Here is a 20642-nt window from a genome sequence, read left to right as displayed (position 1 = left end):
TGCTATGGTATATCTAACTGGGGGATGGATGTGATCATGCAACAGCGAGGCCTTGAGCCTCCTGTGTAAGCTGCTTTTTGAGGATAATCACTGCTGGGGTTTTACAGCACCAGCTCCCAAGCTGCCCAGGCCCTCTGAGCTGCGCTGCTGCCTCTTTGTGCTGAACGCTCAGGGTTCAGTACTGGAGTTGGGAACCCCCAGTGTCTTAATGGATTTTGAAAAGCACTTTGAAGTGCCCTGGAGCAGACCCAAGAACATCGTTCCTGAAGAAGAGCTGGCAATGAGAAACCTTTCCCAGGTCCTTCCAAGGGACTGCCAGCAGCTGCCCATTGCCTCACCCTGGCATTCCCGCCGGGCAGCGGGATCCCAGTCAGAGCTGCATTTCCTCACAGATTATGGAGTATGTTACACAGAGAGGTATAAAAATATAGCTCCACCTCCTCCTTATGGGAACAAAACCAAACCAGGTTTACCTGCCCCAGCATCCCTGTTGCCTGGAGATGGCTTTAGTGCTTTTTTTATAGCCTGGATTTCTGATACACGTTATACAAGGCAATAGAACACTGATGTGGTACAGTTGGTTGCTTTTAAGTTCTTGAGCCTTAGATTGTAATGCCTGCTAAAATGGTGTTAATGGTTAACAATCAAGCTGCAAAATAAGCTTTTCCTGCTGGTGCTACAGTTAAGAGTTTTCTGTGGTACTCCTACACTCCTACATATTATAGAAGGCCAGGATTTGCTGTTCAACAATGCTGATGTTGGTTACTGCTGTTGATAGTTAATATTTAACACAGAGTGTCAGTTTACATTCAAATGGGTATTTATCAAAATATTGGGGTTTCTGTGCATTCTGTATCAGAACAAGCAACATATTCAAATGTTATTTAAACACAAGCAAGGTAATGGTTTAATTAGTGGTAGTGGTTCAGGACGTGGCCTACATAGTCTAAAATATCAGCAATCCCCATCTGTGCTTTTAATCTTAGACAAACTGAAAAAGTATTTAAAATGTGGACATTTAAACCCAGCTATTTCAATAACCATGGAACACAATTCCTGAGATGGGCCTCCAATTCCATGTCCAGTCTGTTTTACTTCTGGATACTTTTGTGATGTATACCACTAACAAAAAATCCTTAGTGCTTGAATTCTTGAAAATGTCAGTGTCTTTTTACACCAGGCCAAAAATTACTTACAATCCTGCTGTACCATGTGTACATCTCCATTTGTAACATATCTGGGTAATCCTTCCATGCTGTTTGATCCTAAAGGATCCTAAATTGCTGCTAGAGGCATGACATAGCCTTTTCTTCAGCTCAGAACAGCAAAACCTTTGTTCCCTGTGGTGTAAAAAGTCAGCGGTTCAGTTTCTTGTGACCACTTTGTTTTATACACAGATTCTGTTTTTGCATGAGGATGACTGACTCTCTTCACTTGGAAGATCCCTTCAGGGAAATGAAGCACTAAGCCTGGAGCAGCCATCAAGAAAACACTGCAGTGCTAGACCCTGACTCAGCCACAGCAGAAAACCTTGTAAGGACTCACCTGGATTATGGCTCCTACAGATTTGAAGGGTGGGGTTTGTTGATTTATCTAGTTCTAAGAGGGTAAGAGGCTGTGATGGTTCAGGTGTGTCACTGCAGAACAATCCTCCTTAGGCCATAGTTCTGCCTGGGGTAGCTACTCAAAAATTTAAAAAAACAAAGAAACCTCAAGGGTGTTGTGTGTGGAGTGCTCCACCCCCAAAGAACACAGGCAAGTATTCCCTTAATATGCAGCTACTCTTGCATCTGAGCAAGCAGAGTAGAAGTTGCCGTTTCAGTCATGCTGCTTTGCTGTCTCCCACTGCAGGAGCCTTCCCTGGGCCCCTGCTGCACACACAGCTCTCAGGGTGCTCCCTGCTCCTCCTGCACGTGGCAGCCTGTGAGTTAAACCCTTGAGCCTGTGCACAGGGCTGTCCTGCACCAGGAACTGTGTCTGTCTGTCTGTCCTGCAGATGGGAAGAGCTGAGCACTGCAGGCAGTGGTGGAAGGGAAATGAGTTCTCAGCTCTCCATCTCCTGCTTCTCCAGCAATGGAACTGAGATGTTGAAGGTGGTCAGGATTTCTCTTACTGCCTGTAGATGAACCTTTGGCTGTCATCTGGCTGGTTTACCCCAAGACTGTAAGGAGAGAGCTGAGAAATCTTGTGTGTGTGTGTGCAGTCAAACCCAAAACACCTAGAAAAACAAAACCAGGCCCTTCCTGAAGGTACCAAGGCCTTGAATACAAGTCAGACTGGGTAAGAAAAAAAGAATCCTTAAAAATCATGACTTTATGAAAGGCCACTGTTCCTGTGTTTCCTGGGCAAGGGGAATTACATCTCTTTTTTCATGTGATGCTCACAGAGCACAGAGCACCCCAGGTTGGTGGGGATCTCAAACCATCACCTGGTCCCACCCTTTGTGAAAAACAAAACCTAGGTGGATTTCCTAGCACCCTGCCCAGCTATGTCTGGAGAACTTCCAGTGATGGGGACTCTCTCAATTGCTCTAAGTGAAAAAAATTTCTCCCTTTTATCAAGATGAAAAATTTTCCCTGTGGTTCTGGTGTCTATTGCCTACAAAATAATTCAGAATTACTTTATTTATGCTACAACATTTTTACTCATTTAAACCTTTATCAGAAGTCTGTTCTCAATGCATTTATTTTTATTGCAATATAGCAGACCACAAAAGCTTTTCTTACCCTGTCCTTACCCTGGGACTCCTAAAAACAAACAAACAAACAAACAAACAAACAAACAAACAAACAAACAAACAAACAAACAAACAAACGTTACTTGCACTGTTAAACCTGAGCAGGCTGGTTTAATTCTGTGATGTCCATCCTGCGTTCTTGAGGGATCTGGCCAGTTCAAAAATACTTTTATCAAGTATTTTGTCCAGCTGTATATAATAAAGTTCAGGTTGTTATAGTTATTATTAAATTTCAGTACCGTCTGTGTCACACGCTTGGCAAAGTGTGAAGTACATGTGGCTATAGTGAAAAAGACTACAAGAGAAATTTTTGTGCACCAAAAAATCCATGATAATTTGCTTAGATGCTTAGATGCTGCACTTTATTACAATTTAAGCACCAAAAAAGCCATTAACTGGACTGTTGTTACCATTCCTTGATATCTAGAAAGGTACAAATGTGTTTGATTCTCTCTGGATGATCTCTTCTGGCCTTCTGAAGAGAATAAATAAACAACCCCATCAAGAGTGTTCCAGTAGTGGCAGGTTTAGATCTGCTAATTAATTCAGAAATGGAACAGGATGCATGGAAATGTATTTCCAAAAAGAATATGGAAAAAAATAATACAATGATTTTTCATCACCAAAATTGAGTGAAATAACCATCTCCCTGTAACTGGCATTTAGTTGGATATCTTTATTCACTTTTTGTCCAGAAGCTTCATGTTGGGTGTGAAACACTGATTTCTGTGTCTTATCAAGTGGTACAGATTATCAAAAGCATGTTCATTAGAAGATAATTTCTCTTCCAGGTCTGTCCCCAAAATGCATAATACATAATACAATGTTTGGGGTGCTTGGAGTTTTTTTCCAACCAAAAATAAGCCTTTTCCACATTTCCTTCTACATTTTTTCTTTCATAGCAGACATCTAAGATACCTGAAACTAGTGTCATTCTACCTGATGCAGGAAAATACAATAGCTTTGTTGCTGCTATTCTTTGATTATAAACACTAAAAATTATAATTTCTTCCCACAATATAACCAGCAGATTCTTAACTCCTGTAGCCACCCAGAAAGCTGGAAGCAACAATTTTCATTATGGGATTTGCCTTCTAATTTCTATCTTTTTTCAACCTGGCGCATTATTTTAAGGTAATTGGTAGAAATCTCATGTATGTCAGACCTCTCATCTATTTTGTATTAAATTCTCCAGTGCACTTAAAGATAGTCTGGGGGCCTAGAATTATTTTAAGACACAAGGCTAGAAGTGCACGTATTTTTTCACTGCCACCTCCATTTACAACTGCTTTTCATCACAACAGCCTGGTTTGTCTTGAGTAGAGCATCCAGAGACTGAAACAATTAGAAAGGAATCATTAGTGCACTACAAATGGCAAAATCTGCTGGGTAATGGTAGCAGTATGTATCTGGGAAGGAGAAAGTACAGAGTGTTCTATTTGGGGTACAGGACATCGGGATTGTGGTTCCTGTGAGCTTCTGAGGCTTTCTTTGAGAGCTTTTATCGGTTGATAAAAAGACCCTGGGCCAGAAGAGTGCAGAATAGAGCTACTCCGATATTCACTGACAATTACTTTCTACTTTAATACAACTTAGTCATTGTCCTTTTCACATACAGTACGGGAGAAAGTCTGCAACATTTTTAGCATTTAATCTTACCTCCAAGTTAAAGGGTACAGATTCTGCTTTAGTCAACTGACTGAGCTGGATGGAGTTATGCCAGGAAGAGACAAGGTTTAAAATGTGTAAACTTAAATAGTAAGAATTATGCTTGTGAGTGTGAAACATCTAAACCCTCATCTGATTTGAAATATATTTTAAACAGCAAAGGCAGATCTGTCTTTATATATTATTAACTTGCCCTTGATGATCTGCTGCTTTATCTAGATGCCCTCCTACAACATAATCCACCTCACTGACACTGAGATTGACGTTGCTTCTCAGGATTTTATTCCATCACCAACTTCTGTTTTTAATGACAATGTAACACTTCAAAGTCTTATTTTCATTTCGCTGACTTACTCTCAAATGTTGGCAGAAATTCAAGCGTCTATTTCACTTTAAAACAAACTCGTGTACAAAACTGTTTATGGGACGGAAAGCTTTTTGTAACAACGCCAAGGTCATGGCTTCGATCAATAGCTACATCAATCGGCCACTCGCTTAGAGAGATGGACTCGACGATCCTTTTAAGTCCTTTCCAACTCAGACTGAGAAAGAAGTGAAATTACTTGTCTTGCCCAGAAGTCCTGAACTACTCATTGCTCTGATCCTGGCTGCAATTTCCGTTTCAAAGCATCTTAAGAGCTTTGACGCGTCTCCGATGCGTCTGCTCTGCCTTCACCTCAGATGACCCCTTTCTCCCCACAGAACCGCCCGAACGTTTGTGCGTGTGGGCTGAGGGCAGCCTGTCCTACAGCGACATGGCAGTGTGAGGGGATTATGAGCACTGACGAGCTGTTCCCGAGAAGGGAGGGGATCCGGAGGAGACCCTGAGAGAACCCGGCCCGCGGCTCCCTCAGGACGGTCCGGCCGCAACATGTCGGCTCCGCGGCCCCGCCCATGCCCGCCTCGCCCAAGATGGCGGCGCGGCCCCTCCCCCGAGCCGCGCGGGCCCTGCACGCGGCAGGGCCGGGCGCGCGCCGCCTCGCGCGGTCGCAGCCGTGACGTAGGCGGGCCATCGGCGCATGCGCGGTGCGGCGGTCGGGGCGGGCGGCGATGGCGGCGGCGCGGTCCCGCGCAGGTACCGCGGGCGCAGCGCGATGGGCCGGGGGCGCGCGGGCTCCGGCGGCTGCCCCGGGGCCGGGCCGGGCGGGGGGCGCGCGCTGCAGAGCGGGGGCAGAGGGAAGAGGAGGAGGAAGAGGAGGGAGGAGGAAGGGGCGGGAAGGCCTCACTTCCCGCCCGGCCGGCCCGGCTCCGCCGCCGCCTCCCTTAGCCTTTCTCCCGTGCGGCGCTTTCCGGCCGGCGGCGGGGCCCGGGCGGGCACGCGGGCGGGGGCGGAGGCTGCCCAGGGGGTAAAGGAGCTCTCACTGGTCCCGGGCCCAGCGCCGGAGGAGGCCCGGCCGTGCTCGCGTGGTGCCCGAGTTCCCGTGGCTGCCGTGCCCTTGTGCGCGCAGACGAAAGGGCCGGGGGAAGGCGAGCGGCGTTCTGCCGCCTGCGCTTCCCCGGGCGGCCGCCCACAGCCACGGAAAACTAATGGTAAATATAAATACAGATTCCTGATTCCGCAGAGTCACCTTTCCCTTAATCTTCCTGGACATGGGGCTACGTTTTTGCGTTTTGAATCGCCCATGTCCCATTGTTAAGAAGTGGGAGATGGAGATTGTGCCTTAGGGAAATAAAATAACTTGCCTTACAACTTTCTGTGTTTCCCATGCGCGACGCATGTTGCCCATCAGGCTTTAGGGCTGTAAAACTAATATTTCAAGACTTTTTTTGTTTGTTTGTTTTCGTTTGGTGATTTTGAGTTTTTTTTTTTTTTGTTGGGTCCTTTTTTTTTTTTCCCAGAACTAAAATAGCCTGACGGTATTTCTTTCAAAGATTGCAGTTACGGAAGATAGACATCCAGCACATACTACCTTCTGCCATGGCTCAGTTTGGAGGACAGAAAAATCCCCCTTGGGCTACTCAGTTTACAGCCACTGCGGTGTCTCAGCCAGGTCAGTTTACACTCAGTGTTTGAACTCTGACATCGGGTGGATTTGGAGAGTCCATACTTGGATATGCACTTCAGAGTGGCACGATGCTAACTAACTTATCTGAAGTCTGTTTAACTGCTTTTAAATCGGGAGTTTTTTCCTACAATAGAGACTTTAAAAGTCGTTGCCTAACACTGTCTGTTAGTTTTGTTTGTTATTTGGTTTTCTTAAGGGATGTGAGTAAAATCCCAGGTGAGTTTGTATTGATTGTTTCAGTCAATAAACAACATATCAAGTTATTCATATCCAAAGTTGTGTAAATCAAATTAGCTCTTATTAAATTACATGGTTCTAGATTAAATAATATCAGCTCTAGTACGGCATTACAGATTTTTTAAGTGCTGAGTTTTATTTCCTGGGCAGCCTGAATCAATGTTTACAAATTATTTTATTAATTAATTTTTTTAATAGATTAGACGTAATCCAAATAGTGGAAAGTCCTCTGAAATCTGTTACTTGGGTGAGGAGTGTTTATTTTTTAACGCTAAATTAGAATTTAAAGGTCCCTATAATCAGAGATATTGCCCTAATAATGAGAGAGAGTTTCCTTTGATTTAGCTAAGAGGTCTTACTAATCGCAAGCCACTGTTTTAAAAACCTAGCTGGCTCTATTTTCATATTGGTTTACAGCACAAAAGGTGAAGCTTAATGCATGATGAGTTTTGGCGCTTCCATTTCCAGTTCTGGAGTGCCTTTTGCTTCTCCTGAGTAGAGGTAGTTTGTTAATTAAATGTTGTAGTTAGGTTGGGCAGTGTGAAGAGACTTCAGCAAAGCTGTGGCACGTGGAGGGTTCAGGATGTGTGGTTTGTGCAGTTGCTCTGATTTGAAATGAAGTGCAATGGCTTTGTGTCTGGCAGCCTGGCAAATGTTGGGAATGCGTGACATTCTTTGGAGGTGCATGTCTGGGCTGGGAATCTTTCTCCTGTCCTGACCCAGTTTTGTTTCCCAAAGTGAATCCTCTATCTCCGGTTTTTCCCATGGGCACTGATCCAATCACTCTGTGTATCCTCAGGAAGTGACCACCTACCATGTGCTTCTCAGCACTTTGTCCCAGGTGCCTTTTCCTTTTCCTGTGCACCCATTCTGCTCCATTCCCTACCTAAACTCTTGCTGTCCCTAAGCAGCTGCCCACAGGCAGTTTTTCACTGTTCCTCTGAATAGCTCACACTTCCCTTATCCAAATGACATTATCTCCTTCTGTAAGAAAATCCCTAACAGCTGGAAAGGGTTAGGAATGTGGGAGAGACAAACTTTGCTTTTGGGTCTCATGTCAGACTAGGGGAGATGTTGGAGCAGTCAAAGAATGGGAGCACCTGGGCTGGACTGCTGTTGATAAGTTGGCTGATGTGACAGCTAATGCATCAGAAATAGTGGTGGAAGGTGGAGGACCAGCTCCATGTCCTGTCTCAGAGGGAAAGCTGCACTAAACCTGCCAAGGGGAGGAGCTGGCAGTCATCTTAGAGCTGTCTGAAGTAGGACCAGGAGAGGGCCCTGGAGGAGGGGTGGATGGAGCATACATCAGCCTCTTACCCATTTTCTTATGCTCGTGACTCTGCCTGGGCCAGCCTACTTCTGAGCCTCCTTAGATGAAATGAAGTGCAAATGTCACTTGGGATAGGATGGTCAGCATCGGTTGCTGTGAGAGATTTTTCACCTGCTCGGTGAGGACTGAGGGATTTAATAATCTGCAGGGATTTACAGCTGTTTGTCTGACCCAGCAGCACCTGGCTCAAATGTGAGAGCCATTAAAGATGTAACATTTGTTTGCATTTTTACCTTCTTCCCCTGCTAGCTCCACATTCGTGTTCCTAGTGTCCTTTCCTATTCCTGCTGCAATACACAGTTCACCATGTCTGCATCTTCCTTCTTCCCTGTGTGCTCTGTGGAATCCAGTCTCTGAGATTCTTCTGCTCAGCTGCTGTTTTAGTACATACTTGTTCCCTTGCTTTTTTAATTGGCTATTTTGATTTCTAATACAGAGCACAGGAAGCATCTTTTGAAAGGTAAGCAGTATGCTCTGGAACTGCTGGGAGCTGTAGAACAGTGTTTGTGGTTGAACTTGCCCCTTCCAGAGAGGCTGTTCTCCTAAAGGAGGACGTGTGCTGACCAGCCTGAGCTGCTTCTCACCTGTGTGGCACCCAAGAAGTTGTGCATATTGGCTTACCCTTGTGAATCTCAGTGCTTGTAAATTCATTTTAAATAAACACTTCAAAGGTTTGGCCAAAGCTGTTACGTATATTTATGCATGTCAGCTGTTTTTATCCAAGTGTCAGGTTCCTTTTCCAAAGCTTTGAGGTACTTAGGTATGAGGGAAAAAGGTCTTGATTTTTGTAATAGAAGCAGCATGATATATCGGTTTTTTTCAAGCTGTCAGAAGCAGTGAGTGATGGTGTTAGAAACCCATTTTGATAATTGCAAAAAAGGTAATATGAGGCTTAGGATTTTGTATTTTTCGTTGTTTTATTTTGGGGGTTTTGTTGGTGGATTTTTTTTGTGGATTTCTGATGTGGATGCTGTCTTGGCCATTCCTGGTGAAGAAGCAACTAAATAAATGAGTTAAAGCTCTTAATTATTAAGGTGTGACACACTAGTTGTATACTGACATGCTGTGTAATGAAGGGTTTTGTGATCCCTTTGGAGGGAGGGCTTACTAATTACTCTCAGTGCTTGTGATGTTAGAAGAGAGATGGGCCAGCAAAGGCAGCAGAGACCAATGTGTGAAGAGAAACTCCTACATGTAGCACAGTGAATTTTTGTCTGTTCTTCATCTCATGCATCACAAGGCTAAAACCAAAATAAAGCCCCCGCCATGCTGGTTAAGCATTAAAGCACAATTTAAATCATGCCTACTACAGAAAATTACTTGTAACTTGCATAATGATGTGCAAACTCCTGAAACACCTGCGAAGGAGAATTCCCTCCTCCTCTCTAGCTCTTCTTTTTTGGCACCTCTTTGGTTTGTGTCACAGTGTGTGTCCCTGTGCTGTTTTCAGGGTTATGATGAAAAGCCTGGTTTTATAGAACTGTAGTGCTGGCTCTGCTGTGTTCTGCCTGATTGGTGGTGTTGTCTTTGCTGTATCAAGACTTAATTGCATTGGAGTGAAGAACAGTGCAGCTGATGAGAGCTGAAGTGCCTGGAGCTCCATGTCTTGTTATTGCTGGTGGCCCCTGTGAGGTGACTAAAGCAATGTGCAAGAGCAGGGTGAGCATGTGGGGAATCTCAAGCCACTGAGGAATAGTAGCTGGTGCACAGTTTGCTGGCTTGCTGTAAACAGATGTCCCATGACAAATACCCTGAGCCTGGTCTCTAGTCCATGCCTGTTCAAAGGAGTATTTTTAGAGTAGGTTGTGTGATGTTTGTGTTGCAAGTGTGTGACGCTTCAAGAAACTTGGAAGCCCAAGAACCCAATTGTGAGTTCTGACAGCTGTGAGAAGTGTCCCAAGCCCTGCACAGGGCTAATAAACCTGTACACTGACCAAGGAGACATGTAGCTATGTATTTTGAAGATCTTTCTCTAACTTTTAGAGATGTTTAGGAGTAGGAAGAGGGACTACTAAATACTGTCTTTGTGTTTGTTGCAACACAAATGTTTATTACCTAAGCCAGAGCTGCAGCTTAGGACCCCAGTGTCTGTCTGAGTCCTTTCAGCTGGCAGTGCCATGCAGTGTTTGGTGCCAGTGGGAGTTGTTTGCACTGCATTTGAAGGAAGGCATCTCCATCACTGTACTTACTGAGATCATTACAAAGCCTAAGAAGCTATTGTTTGCCACTGCAGATGCTTGTTGCCAATAATAATAATATGGCAGTCAGATGTCAATTCCAGACTCAGTCTGATTCATTCTCTGTCTCCTCTTATTCTTCTCTGTGATTTTTCCTTTTTGATCTTTCTTTTTTTTCTCGTTTTTTTTTTCTTTTTAACTAGTAATGCAAATTCAGTTGCCTAATTAATTGGAGCCTGTTTTACCAAGATGAGTACACAGATGAAGGGTAGATTAAAGTCCTGGAAATACTTCAGGGCAAATCTGTAGGAACAAGATACAGCTTTGAAAAACTTGTTACTACAGATATTATCCCTTGAGAGGATCTTGGCTGCCTTTTTGTCTTTCCCCTTTCTTAGTAAGTTGGTCTACAGCGTTATAGATGATAGATACTCGGTTAATATTAAATACTGAAAAAGTGACAGTAGAGATGGCAAAAAAAAAAATTACCATTTTTCCTTAGTTGAGAAAATGGGAGAAGAGTCTTAGGATGGGCTGGGAATTGCTTGAGGTAATTCTGGGTTATGCTGAAATGGAAATTACCATAGTGAAACTGAAGAGCTGAATAATCCCAAGATGTGGTGTGGGAGTAAGCATTTTTGTGGGTACCATTGGTACAAAAAGTAGGAAAAAACTTGTGAAATTTCCTTTTGGTAATGCTTCCCGACTTCATCCCCCTGTGTTGGGGCAGCATTAGGATAGAACTTCAGACTGAATGAGAATAGCTGGCATAGTCACACATGTTCAAAGGCAGCAGTGTGAAGTGAATTTCTGCACTAATGGGAATTTCTGCTCGGCATGTGGAAGTAAGAGGAGAAAGATGTTTGCGTTGGTTTTTTGCCTTGACTGGGCCAGCAAAGTATTGCAGCCAAGAATAGTGAAAGTTGTCCCGGGATGCAGCAGCAAAGCTTTTGAATTATATTTAAAGGTCTGTTTAAGGCATGTTACATGAGACATTGGTGAGGATCTAGTTGAGGGTGTCCTTCTGGATGATCCAAACTGCACATTCAAATTGAAACTGGTGATCAAGCAGGAGGCAAGACGATCAAGATAATGGAGAGTCTGTCATGAGAGAAGCCTCAAATTTTGTTTGCTGGCTTCTAAAGAAATGCAAATTTTGGAATTTTCCAAGGGGGCAAAGTTAATTAAATGCTTTACACTGCAGAATGTTTGATTTCACTTTTAAAATACTGTTACTTCCTGGAATGCTTATGTGACAATATTTGATACAGAGCATAGGGATAGCAATTCTTTTCAGTGCTGTTGCTCTACTTCTTTACAGTTTCATTCCAAAATTATAAAATGATCAGTGCCATCAACAAAGACTTGCTCTGCTGGAAAGGGCAGTGTACTGGGAAGGATTACAGTAATTTCACGAATACAAGCCGCACCAATTTGACCAAAATTTTGGTGGAAACCCGGACGTGCGGCCAATATTCCGGGGCGGCTAATACATTAACAAAATTCTAAAAGCTGCCAACACGGAAGTGAGAGCCCGCGGCAGCCCCAAGCCAAGCTGGAGCCCGGCCGGCCCCGGCTGAGGTGGGAAAGCCGGGCAGAGGCGGGGCCAGCAGTGTTGGGGGCGGGCGGCAGAGCCTGAGCCAGCAGGGAGGGGCAGGGAGGGCGGCAGAGCCCGGGCCAGCAGGGCGGGGAAGCCCGGGAGAACTGGGGCTAGCAGTGCAGGGGAGCCCGACTGCATAGGGGAAGATAGCAGAAGCAGGAAGCCCGGCGGCGGGGAAAAGCCCCCTAGAAGCAGGGCTGGCAGTGCACGGGAGCCACATTGCATAGGATAGGATAGTAGAAGCAGGAAGCCCGGCGGCGCGGGGCTGCCCGGCGGCAGGGAAAAGCCCCCTAGAAGCAGGGCTGGCAGTGCACGGGAGCCACATTGCATAGGATAGGATAGTAGAAGCAGGAAGCCCGGCGGCGCGGGGCTGCCCGGCGGCGGGGAAAAGCCCCCTAGAAGCAGGGCTGGCAGTGCACGGGAGCCACATTGCATAGGAGAGGACAGTTGAAGCAGGAAGCCCGGCGAGCAGGGCTGCCCGGCGGCGGGGAAAAGCCCCCTAGAAGCAGGGCTGGCAGTGCACGGGAGCCCAGGGGAACCAGGGCTAGCAGCGTGGGGGAGCCCGGCGGTGCGGCGGCCAACAGTGCCGGCCAGGGCGAGCCAACATGGCAGCGGCGGTGCAGACGGGAGCGGGGAGCCAGGGAGTCTGGCAGCGGCGGCGGCAGCAGCACCGCCCGCAGGGCAAGCAAACGCAGCAGTGGCAGTGCAGACGGGAGCAGGGAGCCTGGTGGCGGTGGCAGCAGCAACACCGCCCGGCCGGCCCAGCCAAGCCGTAGCGCCGAGCCGGGCCATCCACCCCTATCGGCAACCATGAGCGGGCCGAGCCTGCCTGGCCCCGCCCCGAGCCAGTAAAGCCCGCTATGCCGCGATCCTGTTGCTAATTGGCCAATTTGTGAAAGCTGCGCACGGATTCTCGCTACGAACGAAAGTGCGGCTAATATTCGGGGTGCGGCTTATCTATTGACAAAGACAGCAACATTGTCGAGGCACCGGGGGTGCGGCTTATAATCCGTGCGGCTTGTATTCGTGAAACTACTGTACATTATTTAGGATCAGTTGAGTGGGGTACAGCATTATGGTAACAATCACCAGCTACAAGCAGTGTTTTACTGCATGCCTGGATCAGGAATGAAAGCTTCATTTTGCATCAGTAAGAATAGTGTGGAGCACAAACTCTGTAAATCTGTTCCTCATTCCATTGTGTATCTTTGCTTTGGAAGAGAGAAGAACTGTGTTAATCTTGAATGTTACTCAGTTCTGAAGATGGCTGGGCTGGCCTGTTTTTGCTGGCAGTATATTTCTATGCCTAGTGTCTCTCTGGTTTTATTTAAACATGTGGACTAGGCTGATAGTTTAATGAGTGATATTTGATCATGCAGCTGCCGATAACTTTTTTACAAAGTCCTGCCAAAGAGGGAGCAGGCTTCCAGATAAGTTTTCAGGTTTTTGCTGAGATTTGCATTTTGCAGGGCTCTGTCACCCAAAAGATCCATCTGTAAGTCTTGAGCATACCTTGTGCAGAGGCATAGCCTGTGCATAAGTGCCCTTCATGATTTGTTTATGTTCTGTGGTGAATTAAAAGCTGGCATGACAATAAAATAAACTAATCTTTCCTTCTAGGCAGTTTGAGTCTGGGCAGCACAAACCCCTCCTGTTAAGAGCTGGAGAGAGCTTGAGTCCCCTTATATGACTGATTAAACTCTCTGTTGTTCCAAGGCTGTTCCTTCTCCATCAGCCCCCACATGACAGGGGACAAAGACAGCACTGAGTAAAGCAAAACCTTGTGTGATTTCAGAGGACACGTTCCATAAGCCTCTGTTTCATAGCTGCTGTTACAGTAAAGCTTTCTCTTGCCCTCAGATAGAATGAAATGTATTAATTTACAGGGCAGAGCAGCAATCTTCATTTGGCTCATCCAGAACCCCGAATCCCTTTGAGAAAGTACACGGGGGGGTGGATGCCAGTGGGGATGGCAACTACAGAGCTGTGAAATCATGAGAAAAAGAAACACAATGGTCTCTGTTTCTCTGCTGTGAGTTATTATTGGTAGATGAATTTAGAAGAGAAGCTAGTGGGATGTGAACCTTTATGTTGAATTTTGGAGCTTGACTGAGGCATAAAGCATGGCACAGTGCATCCTGTGCGAGCTGGAGTGTCTCACCGGCCGTGTTCCCTCCGCAGCTGCCCTGGGCGTGCAGCAGCCCTCGCTGCTGGGAGCCTCCCCGACCATCTACACGCAGCAGACGGCGCTGGCAGCCGCGGGGCTGACCACCCAGACCCCCACCAACTACCAGCTGACGCAGAGCGCTGCGCTCCAGCAGCAGGCGGCAGCCGCGGCCGCGGCCCTGCAGCAGGTAAAGCACACACAGCGGCCGGCGCTCCCCGAACTTCGTAAAGCTAAAGGACCCAGGAGGAAAGGAGAATGGAAAATGGTGAACATTGCAGTGTGAACCTGTCTTATCAATGGTGGGGGGTTGGGGTTATAGCTAGCTGTAGTGGAATTGGTCTGCCAAGGTGGGGATTTTGGCTGCGGAAAGCGCTTTGGGAGAATGAGTTTTGCTACATCTAATCTGGGGATCTCAAGTATCTCCCATCACTATATATATCTTTTATGGAATTTTGCATGATTTCATAATGTGCCCTAAATACTGTCTAAGTGTCAGGCTTAACAAAAATTGCTGACTTGAGCTAGAAAGAGAATATCAGGGCCTGCTCTAAAGGCTCAGAATATTTGTTACAAAAATAATATATATTGAAATCGTTAGTTATTTTTTAATTAAATTGTTAAACATTAAATGTTTTTATCTAGAACTTGCTAAGCAGATAACTTACGTTTGGTATGATTGTGGTAGTAATTCTCCTGTTCATGATATTTTGCTTTTATCTGTTTCAGCAATATTCACAACCTCAGCAGACTCTCTATAGTGTACAGCAACAGGTTTGTCTGATTCTTACTGTGTACATCACAAATAACTTAAAAAACAATATTGACTGTGTGTCTTGTAGGATCTGTATCCAAAATCATCCTCATATGGGAAGTTGTTAAAGAAACTTAAGTAATAATTTGTGTGGCAAAAGAGAGCTTGATTTCATAAAGACATATGCAGAATGGAAACCTGCCTACCTTCGTGCAAAATCAGATTTTAAAAATACATACTGTTCCATGTGTCAGTGATTCTTGCTGAACTTTGCTCCAAACAGGGCCGTGTATTTTAACTGCTGGAAAGACACTTTCCCTTTTGGAAAAACGTTCTCTTTTGGATTTTTATGATGCTCTTCAAACTTAACAGGATTTTTTAAAAAGAATAAAAGTACAAGGGAATTACATGCCTAAGCTGTTCCTGCTGCCAAAATTTTTTTGGTATTGCTATTAACTTTCAGTTAAAAAAAATTTAACATTTCTCCTTTCTGAATAAACCTGGTTATGCAGTCTTAAAATTAACCCCACAAGCACAGGATGTGCAAACTGCTGAAATGACCAAACCTTGAAGGACTTTTAACTGACTCAGATAAAGCAAAAACTCTTACTTGTAAAGAGGAGGTAGAATTGTACAATTTCCTTAAGCGCATAAAATTAATTTATAACTTTATTTATTTTAAGTTGCAGCAACCTCAGCAGACCCTTTTAACTCAGGTTAGTTTGGTTTTATTGTTTGGTCTTCATCCCCAAACACAGAGTGCAAATTTGTGACATCTTGGTATTTTAATCTGTAAAATGAACTAATATGAATGGACTTTTCATTGGTACAGGTTTATATTATCCAGATGTTAAAATATGCATAGCCTTGGTTTCAAAAATTAATAGCAACCACTTTTCCTTAATCTTCAAGGGAACACGTGTGTTGATTATATTTTAATTTATTTTTTTGTTTGAACTTCATGTGTCCAGTTGTTGCAGTTAATAACAAATGAGGAAAATCTTTCTCTTCTTGGTGAAGAAATTTTAACTTCCTGTATTAACAGTATGTCTCTAAAGAGGTTTAAAAGGAATCTTGCTGAGCTGAGGTTTAAAACATGCAGTCATTTAACACACTGCAAATTGCTCTAGTTCCATTTTCACTTGAACTTTTAAACAGGCTGTAAAAAAGTAAAAATGTTTGACTTGATTTCATTTTCTGTCTTACTGTGTTCTTCTGTAAGAAGGCAAGTACATGAACTGTTGAGTTAGGGAAGGGTTCATGTTGGCCTCAGCCTTTACTAACTTCTAACCCTACAGGTGGGATATAGATGCAGAATCACCTCTTAAGTGTTTATTCCTAGCAAAGTTGGGAATTTATCTCTACTTCAGGCCCACTGTATGGGTTATCTGTAGACAGTAATGCAGTCTTCATGCTTTTTTGCCTGGAGAAGGTGTGTTTTTGGGGGAAGCTGACTCTTGTAAAAAAGAAGGATAAACAAAGCCAGTCTTCATTCAAAGTAAGAAACATATCATCTTCAAAAAAACCCAACAACCCGACAAAAAATACAAAAAACTTCCACTGTCTGAAAATGTCTATTCTAGGTGCTATAACCTTTTAAAAGTGCTGTCTCCATGGCTAAAGGAGCTGTTCCCTGGTAGCCTGGCAGCTGCTTGCAGGATTGAGAGCTGGCTTTGTTTTGCTTGCAGCCAGCCGTCGCGCTCCCCACCAGCCTCAGCCTGTCCACGCCGCAACCGGCAGCGCAGATCACCGTCTCCTACCCAGCTCCCCGCTCTAGCCAGCAGCAAACCCAGCCACAGAAGCAGCGTGTCTTCACTGGGGTGGTCACTAAGCTACATGATACCTTTGGCTTTGTGGATGAAGATGTCTTCTTTCAGCTTAGGTAAGCTGAGAATACTCAGAGCCTGCAGATGTGCTCTGTGGTAACTCTCAGTAATCAAAGGTTTAGAGGATTCCACGCTAATTCTGTGACTGCTGATGGTGCCTGCAGTGGTGTGTTGTTTTCATTCAACAGTGCAAGTCAGAGAGGTTAATAGATGCTAAGTCTGAGGTACTCTACATGAATTCTTGATTTCTTTTTTTATTTTTAATACAAAACCCAATGCTGGGAGACCCAGAGGTTATTAGCTCCTTCTAATAGGAAGTGCAGAATTTATAGGTGATTGAAAGCATAAAACCTGCTGTCTACATGTCTTAACTTGGTACTGTTTGGGGAACTTTTGCCTTGGGGCCAAAGAATGGGAATTACTAAGTTCTTGTGCATACCCTGAACTGAGGCAGGTAGTACTAATGCTGAACTTGGGGGTAGATGCGCTTCCTGTAAGCTTTGTTTAATGAACTTTACCTGCTTTCTCCCATCCTTAAATGTAATGTGCAAAAAACTCAGCTAAAAAAAGCTCTCACGTACATTTTCTGTAACATTTGCAGTGCTGTCAAAGGAAAGACACCTCAGGTGGGTGACAGAGTTTTGGTAGAAGCTACTTACAACCCGAACATGCCATTCAAATGGAATGCCCAAAGGATCCAGACGCTGCCAAACCAGGTATGTGTGGTTCCCCAGCGTCACTGGCTGTGGCTCCTGTGGCTGGAGCTCGCTCCTGACTCGCTGTGTTTGCTGTCAGAACCAGAGCCAGGCGCAGCCGCTGCTGAAGACGCCGCCGGCCGTCCTGCAGCCCATTGCCCAGCAGACCTTTGGGGTCCAGGCACAGCCACAGCCACAGTCCCTGCTGCAGGCACAGATCTCAGCAGCTTCCATCACACCTCTGCTCCAGACACAGCCTCAGCCACTGCTGCAGCAGCCACAGCAGAAAGGTGCTCCTTCAGCGCACGCCTTTTTGGGGGGTCGCTCCGGTGCTTACCGGGTGGTGGTTGTTTTTTTGTTAGTCAGAAGGTTGAAGTGATAGCTGAAAAAATATGGAGTGGACTCAGATTGCGTATGTCTTCCTGCAGCTATGTGCAACGGACATTGCCTGCAGTAGCTCAGAAATCACCTGTTTAGTGAAAATCACCATGGACTCACTCCTCTTCATGTTAAGATTTTGTAGTCCAAAAGCAAATTCAATGTGATTTTTGTTCTTTCACAGACAGGTGAAAGTATTAATAGCAATGCAGTCCTTCAGCATATTCTGCAGTGTTCCACAAAATCAGGTTTTGCAGTTGTTAAAGCTGTTATTTCTTTGCTTATTCATTTCAGTTAGCCAGGTTGGCATCTGAGAGAAGAAACACTGCCAAATATGGCAAATGTAAAACAAAGGTTGTGAAGTCTCTTGGAGTGCCTGAGGAATCAGTGATAGAAGTGATAATATTAAGACTGGCCTTACCACAGTAAAAGCAAGAGTAGAAGAACCAAAGCAGAATTCTTTTCCATAAATGCTTGCTACAGTCTAATTAGTCCTTGTAGTGCATTGGAGTTTAATAATTTTTACTCCACTTAAATAGCAGTTGGCTAAATGTCTCGAGACAAAGGAAGTATGTGCTGAGGGATTGATGTAGCAGTGTAATGTATTAATTTAGGAATAATTTTTCAGGATGCCAGTTGGTTTTTTGTATGAATAACCTTAAAATGAGGATTTGCGTATTCCTTCAGTTCAATGAGTTGATAGTATATCTGTCTTAATTTAAGTTTTCGAAAAGGCTTAGCTGTTTATTAAGATGGATTGTCTGTGCTTAGGTTATATTAGTTTCCATCTCAAGAAGATGCTTTTAAATCAATTTCACTTAACCAGAGTTTCAGTTTGCCTCAGTGGAGAAAAGCTTAGGTCTCTTGAGTTTCTTTGGGTGGGTGTTAATAGTGGATAAATTTGACTGTAGAGTTAGGTTAGAAAATGTACACAGGTGAAAGAGCTGTAAGCAGCAGTGGCTGCCAAGTGTGGCTAGTTGCCCCCTATTCTGTATTGATGCTGTACATTTTGTTTCAGGTGGTTTGTTGCAGCCCCCAGTCCGTCTGGTTTCACAGCCACAGCCAGCTCGAAGACTAGACCCACCATCCAGATTTTCTGGGAGGAATGACCGAGGTGGAGACCCGATGCCAAACCGAAAAGATGACAGGAGGTGCGTAGACCAGACTGTGATCCAGGCATTCCATAGAGACCTGTCCTCACCCAGAGCTGAGCTGCTCACTCCAGAGTGAGTCACCAAGACTCACGAGTGGTGTTACCCTTAGGAATTAGGGAAGAGTTCTTGTCTACCTGAAAGTAAGGAGCTGTGTAATCAGTTTCTCTTGTAAAGAGTCTGTACTAAAACTTTGTCCCTTTTTTGAGTTGTCTCTGACAGGTCTGGCTTCTGTTGTGCTAGAAATCATTTTGTGTTACCAGCCTGCAAAACTACTTGTGTTTTCTGTATGTTCTTCAAGTCGTGAAAGAGAACGAGAGAGACGGAGGTCCCGGGAAAGATCCCCGCAGAGGAAACGCTCCCGAGAGAGATCACCCAGGCGGGAGAGGGAGCGGTCACCGCGCAGACCCCGGCGCGTCGTGCCTCGTTACACCGTTCAGTTCTCCAAGTTCTCACTGGACTGGTACGTGTTCCCAGTGCCAGATGTTCACCTGTAGTTCATCTGACCGTGGGCACAGCTTACCATGAGCTGAGTCAGCCCATGCTGACACGTGTGTAAGTGGGTGTTGAATGATGATCCCCACTTCAAACAAGAGTCAGATATGTAATGGTTAAGCACCTTGTATGATGAACTTGTTGGAGGTTCTGTGTTACTTTAGAATGCTATTGCAAAATAGCTTTATTATGTTGTTTAATGAATATTCTCAACATGCAGAAACCTGAGTTGGAAGAGTGTTTAAAAGTTGCTTGTTTTTAAACTTCATCCATGACATTCAAATATAGTGTTGTTGAGATTTTATATATGCAACATCAGATACACAATGGTTATGTTGCCAATTAATAGATCTCTGATGATGTACTTTGTTAGTAGTTCATTATTGATGTATCTTTCAAATAATGCTGTGTCTTTCAGCCGTAGCTGTGATATGATGGAGCTGAGGAGGCGTTACCAGAACTTGTATATCCCGAGCGATTTCTTTGATGCGCAGTTTACATGGGTGGATGCTTTTCCTATGTCTAGACCATTTCAGCTGGGAAACTACTGTAATTTCTATGTAATGCATAGAGAAGTAGATCCTATAGATAAGAATGCCGCTGTCCTTGATCCACCTGATGCTGATCATCTCTACAGTGCTAAGGTTTGTATGCTTTTCCACTGATACCACTATTCATTAGAAACTTTTTTTATCAATAGAGTGCAAAAGTGGGTATAACTGAACTGAAAGTACCCTGTAGCCATTTGAGCAAAATGCAGCATTTTAAACTTTTCATTAAAAAGTTAGTATGTAGCGCTTAAAGAATCGTGAGTGAAAATCAGTTTGTTTTTCTGTGACTAGAGCTGTGCTAAATCTTGTGTTTACAGAGGGGTCTTCCATTCTCTGCACCCAGTTGCAGTGATGTGATTATAGGAGAGGAAGTCAGCTCCTGCAAGGTCTCTGAATTTCTTAGGCAATTCATTTTGAGTAGTTAATGGAATCCTTTTTTTTCTTTCAAGGATACTTTTTGTGCAATTTGCGTTACTCTGTTTAGTTGTATTTTCTTTCCTTTTTTCCTATTAATGTTTGTTATTTTGTTTGAAGTAGATTGAGACCTATCTTTAACATATAATACTATTAACACAGATTGCCCTAAAAATCTTAGACCTACTTTAATGACAGACTTCAAATGGAACAGGTTTTAGGAAAATGGTTTGATAAAGGGGTGTTTTTTACATTATTACAGCCCTTGATGCAGCATATTTTGACATTCAGATCAAGTCAGACTTAACTTGTTCACCTTCTGTGTACAAAAACTGTAAAGCCTTTGGTCAAGTATCAGACATCCTGGTTTTTCAGTCTGTTTATGCAAAGCAAGAGCTGCCTTTCAGAAGGTTGAGCTTCAAAACGTAGTGACTGAGAAGGAGCACCATGCACCTGTTT

At 44.4% G+C, this 20642-nt stretch overlaps 1 protein-coding gene across 8 annotated transcripts in view; it reads left to right on the top strand.

The window, feature by feature from the left end:
• Nucleotides 1-5440: 5440 nt before the first annotated feature.
• Nucleotides 5441-20642, top strand: part of CCAR1 (cell division cycle and apoptosis regulator 1) — a 29463-nt gene continuing 14261 nt past the window's right edge. For 2 of the 8 annotated variants that reach the window (XM_033065874.1, XM_033065878.2), the window contains exons 1-11: nt 5441-5480; nt 6278-6396; nt 13937-14109; nt 14649-14693; nt 15357-15389; nt 16362-16555; nt 17101-17215; nt 17295-17484; nt 18591-18723; nt 19025-19186; nt 19637-19862. In XM_033065874.1, coding sequence (XP_032921765.1) covers nt 6324-6396; nt 13937-14109; nt 14649-14693; nt 15357-15389; nt 16362-16555; nt 17101-17215; nt 17295-17484; nt 18591-18723; nt 19025-19186; nt 19637-19862 — 1344 coding nt within the window. In that variant the 5' untranslated portion in view covers nt 5441-5480; nt 6278-6323. Of the gene's footprint in view, nt 5481-6277; nt 6397-13936; nt 14188-14648; nt 14694-15356; nt 15390-16361; nt 16556-17100; nt 17216-17294; nt 17485-18590; nt 18724-19024; nt 19187-19636; nt 19863-20642 lie in introns of all 8 variants that reach the window. The other 6 variants (XM_033065871.1, XM_033065877.2, XM_033065875.1 and 3 more) reach the window with 5 other exon arrangements.

This window comes from Catharus ustulatus, chromosome 8 (genome assembly GCF_009819885.2).
Source record: "Catharus ustulatus isolate bCatUst1 chromosome 8, bCatUst1.pri.v2, whole genome shotgun sequence".
Classification (NCBI taxonomy): Eukaryota; Metazoa; Chordata; class Aves; order Passeriformes; family Turdidae; genus Catharus; species Catharus ustulatus.
This window is presented reverse-complemented; position numbering and strand designations above follow the sequence as displayed.